Source organism: Alligator sinensis, unplaced genomic scaffold, assembly GCF_000455745.1.
Source record: "Alligator sinensis unplaced genomic scaffold, ASM45574v1 scaffold1745_1, whole genome shotgun sequence".
Lineage (NCBI taxonomy): Eukaryota > Metazoa > Chordata > Crocodylia > Alligatoridae > Alligator > Alligator sinensis.
In genome coordinates, this window is record NW_005843183.1 from 58,716 (window position 1) to 62,835 (window position 4,120).

Below are 4,120 nucleotides of genomic sequence, written 5' to 3' on the forward strand. Positions count from 1 at the left end.
CCAGCAGGGGGCTGTTAGGGAGAGAATTCGAGAGAGAGAGAGCCCAGATGTCAAAACCCACCATTTGTAGACCCCCCTTCCCCCCCCATTTCCAGTTAGGATATGGGGGTCCATCACTGGCTGGGAGCACACAGGGCTCTAGGTCATGAGTGAGGGGCACCAACAGGGCCTGGGGGAGCAGGGGGCTTTGGGCCAGGAGTGAGGGGCATGGGCGTGAGGGGAGTCCTGGGTGCCCTTCTTCATCTTGCTCCTCCCCCCCACAGACGCTCCAGCTACGTGGTCACCACCAAGATCTACTGGGGCGGGCAGTGAGTCCAGGGGCAGGGCTCTGGGAAGTGGGCGGGGCCTCCCTGGGTAGGGCTGGGTGTCCCTGGGTCAGGGCAGGGCATCCTGGGGGGTGGTGTCCCTCTGATGGGGCTCTGCGGGTCCTGGTCTGCCACTGGGTCTCAGCTGTGCCTTTCCCCACCCACCCTGACAGAGCAGAGACAGAGCGGGGCCTGTCCCGGAAGCACATCATTGAGGGTAAGGGGCACAGGGGTGGGTCAGGGCTTGCTGAGTGAGAGGCAGGGCTAGTTGGGTGGGGAGTGGTCATCTGGGTGGAGCTAGTTGGGTGGAGTGAGGCTAGATGGGTGGACCAGGGATGTGGTGGTTGGTGGGCCTAGATGGGTGGAGCAGGGCAGGGGGCAGAGCTAGCTGCACCGAGGCCCCGCCCCATATCACCTGGTCCCGCCCCCAGGCCTGCGGGGGTCGCTGCAGCGCCTGCAGATGGACTATGTGGATGTTGTCTTTGCCAACCGCATGGACGCTGCCAGCCCCATGGAAGGTGAGGCCCTGCCCCCTACCGCAGGCTCCACCCTCTCAGGTGCCCTGCCCCATCACCAGGGGTCCAACCCGAGGGGTCTCCCCTTACCTCTTTGTGCTTTCCCCCCGCCTGCAGCCTCTGACCCGAGCTTCCGCCTCCTGCTGCTGGAAGGTACCGGAGACCCCGCCCCTAGCAGAGTAACCCCCAACCCCCCCATGACCCCTGCACCCTAGAGCCCCTAGACCCTCCCTTGAGACCCCCGTAGCCCCTTCACCCCCCCAGATACAAATGGTGATCCAACCTTGTCATCAGTAGGTTTCAGAGTGAACACTGGGTGGGAATATTACAGGGGGGCAACTCTGCCCCCGCAAAGGGGCAGGAGGGTCCACACCCAACGCTATGATTGGGTAGGGGGGGGATGTTTCACCCCTTCCGAGCCTCTTGGGGGTGGAGCCTGCCATCGGTAGGCTTCAGAGTCAACGACCAAAGCGAGGTGGGAGGGTCCAAGCCCCCATGCTGCCACACGGCACATCAGGGGCAAGTTTGGCTCAAGTGCTGGGGCCCCGTTACTTGGTGGAAACAGACAATCACAAGCTCTTGCCTTCCGGAGGATCTCAATGGCGCTTCCATGGTGGAGTATTTCTATGCTGGAGCAAGTACGACCTCAGCTGCCAATTGGGAGAGAGCAGCGACAAAATTGTTTGGAGCACGGGATTGGGGAGAGAGAGAAAGGGTCATTAACACCTCCACGGTGAAGAGATTATCAGGAATCTGAGGGCTAAATTGTGCCAGCTGCATCGGTCATCAGTAGGATTCAGAGTAACCACCACATTCAGCGCCAGCTCAACCCAGCCCCTTGACTCTGTTTCCCACCCCCCACAGAGATTGTCCGGGCCATGACATACGTCATCGATCAGGGCATGGCCTTGTATTGGGGCACATCGCGCTGGAGTGCTGTGGAGATCATGGTGAGCAGCAATGCGGGCACCTGGGATGGCCGGGAGGCTCCCCCACACACATACACTCACCCCTCCCCCATCACAGGAGGCCTACTCGGTGGCGCGGCAGTTCAACCTAGTGGCGCCAGTGTGTGAACAGGCTGAGTACCACCTCTTCCAGCGCCACAAGGTGGAGAGCCAGCTGCCCGCTCTCTACCACCACATCGGTGAGCCAGGGCTGGGAGGTGCCTGGGAGCCCCCGGGGGTGGGGAGGAAGCAGGTAGGAACACAGTGGGGGTGGGGGGGCAAAGTGGCTCTGGTTTGGCCGTCAGTAGGTTTCAGAGTAAATGTCACATTTGTGGCTAGCTCTGCTCTCTGTGCTGCCCATCAGTATGTTTCAGAGTCAGCACTGCAGTCATGACTGGCCCCGTTATCCACAGCTGGCCCCAGCTGCGATTTTGGGCATCAGTAGGTTTCAGAGTAAACACCAAGTTTGAGGCTAGCTCTGCCCTCTGTGCGGCTACCCCCAGCTCTATGTTGGCCATAAACACATTAGTGGCTAGTCCTGCCCTCTGTGTGGCTACCCCTGCCCTCCGTGTTGGTCACCTGTAGGTTTCAGAGCGAACATTGTGTTTGGGGCCAGCCTTACTGTCTGTGTAGCTAGCCCCAGCCTCTGTCTGTCATGGGTAGATTCCAGGGTCAACACCCCAATTACAGCTAGCCCCGCCCCCTGTGTCTGCCATCAGTAGGTTTCAGAGTGAACACCTGAAAGTGTTGCTCTACCTGTCACCAATAGTTTTCAGAGTAAATGCTGTGACTGTTGTGAGCACAGAGCTTGAAGGGAGGGTTATGGTGGGGGGCTAAGCCCCCTTCCCCCCCCCCATCCTTCACAGGGGTGGGGGCTGTGACCTGGTCGCCCCTGGCCTGCGGGCTTATCACCGGCAAGTACGAGGAGCGGGTGCCTGAGAACTGCCGTGCCTCCATCAAGGTAAGGGGGGGGCAGTGCTGGAGACCCCTGTGTGGCCCCCTTCATGTGGCTCCCCTCAGACTGGTGCCCCCTCCCCCCCAGGGCTACCAGTGGCTGAAGGAGAAGGTGCAGAGCAAGGATGGGCAGCACCAGCAGGCCAAGGTCAAGGAGCTGCAGCCACTCGCCACACGCCTGGGCTGCACTGTAGCCCAGCTGGCCATTGGTGAGGGCGGGGCTAATGGGATGCTGGGATAGGGGAGGTCTGGCTGGGGGTAATGGGTAGGGGGGCACAAACAGGAGATGCTGGGAGGTGGGGGGAGGAGGTCTGGTAGTGGGTAAGGGGAAGGAGAAGAGTTAGAGGGATGCTGGGATAGCGGAGGTCTGGTAGGGAGTAATTGGTGGGCAGAGGGTTAACCAGGTACTGGGATAGGGGAGGTCTGGTGTGGGGTAATGGGTAGGGGGAGCGTTAACAGGGGCTGCTGGGATGAAGGAGATTCACCGGGGTTGCTGGGATGGAGTAATGGGTAGGAGGAGGGTCAACAGGAGATTCTGGGATAGAGGAGGTCCAATGGGGTGCTGGGACAGGGTAGGTTTTTGTAGTGGGTAACAGATAGGGGGAGGCCTAGCAGGGGATGTTGGGAAAGGGGAGGTCTGGTAGGGGGTAAATGAGCAGGGGAAGGGTTAACAGAAGGCTGGGATAGGGGAGGTCTAGCAAGTAACAGGGAGGGTGAATGGGTTTCTGGGATAGGGGAGGTCTCCAAGCAGGGGAACAGGGGCTGCTGGGATAGGGGAGGCCAGCTCAGCACCACCCTGAGCCTACCCGTGCCTGTACCTGTACCCGTGCCCACCCAGCCTGGTGCCTGCGCAGCGAGGGCATCAGCTCTGTGCTCCTGGGCGTGTCCAGTGTGGAGCAGCTCCTAGAGAACCTGGGCGCTGTCCAGGTGAGCCTGCCTGGCTGCCTGGGTCCTTTCCCCACTGCCAGCAGGGGAGGGGGCCTGGTGGCTCTAAAGTAGGCATCCCTGGGTGGAGCAAGGGAGCTGCACTCCTGGGATCCTTCCCTGTTCAGGGAGGCCTGGACACCTGGGTCCCTCCTGGCTCCGAGGAGCCAGTGAGGCCTAGTGACCCAGATGCCTGCGTGCCCCGCAGGTGTTGGCCCAGCTCACAGCGCCAGTGTTGCAGGAGATGGAGGCGTTGCTGGGCAACAAGCCAACCACCAAAAAGGAGTCCCGGGCGTAAGGACACGGCGCTCGGGGCTGGCCCCGCCAGTGTCCCTGCCCCCCTGGCCCCTGGATTGGCTGTCGCTTCGTGCATGAGCCTCCATCCCCCACCTGTACTGTTCTGGAACCGGGCAAGCAGCCCGGTTCCCCAATGGGAGCTGCTTGCACGGTGGGCATGTGCCACGGAATTGCCCCC

At 61.3% G+C, this 4,120-nt stretch overlaps 1 protein-coding gene across 1 annotated transcript in view; it reads left to right on the forward strand.

Moving 5' to 3' along the window:
* Window positions 1-4,114, forward strand: part of KCNAB3 (potassium voltage-gated channel subfamily A regulatory beta subunit 3) — a 6,145-nt gene extending 2,031 nt beyond the window's left edge. The window contains exons 5-14 of the mRNA XM_025194333.1: window positions 264-308; window positions 479-522; window positions 737-823; window positions 938-973; window positions 1,685-1,770; window positions 1,847-1,967; window positions 2,634-2,728; window positions 2,810-2,930; window positions 3,560-3,648; window positions 3,854-4,114. Of these exons, the coding sequence (XP_025050118.1) occupies window positions 264-308; window positions 479-522; window positions 737-823; window positions 938-973; window positions 1,685-1,770; window positions 1,847-1,967; window positions 2,634-2,728; window positions 2,810-2,930; window positions 3,560-3,648; window positions 3,854-3,943 (814 nt within the window). The 3' untranslated portion in view covers window positions 3,944-4,114. The remainder of the gene's footprint in view (window positions 1-263; window positions 309-478; window positions 523-736; window positions 824-937; window positions 974-1,684; window positions 1,771-1,846; window positions 1,968-2,633; window positions 2,729-2,809; window positions 2,931-3,559; window positions 3,649-3,853) is intronic.
* The last annotated feature ends 6 nt before the right edge of the window (window positions 4,115-4,120 follow it).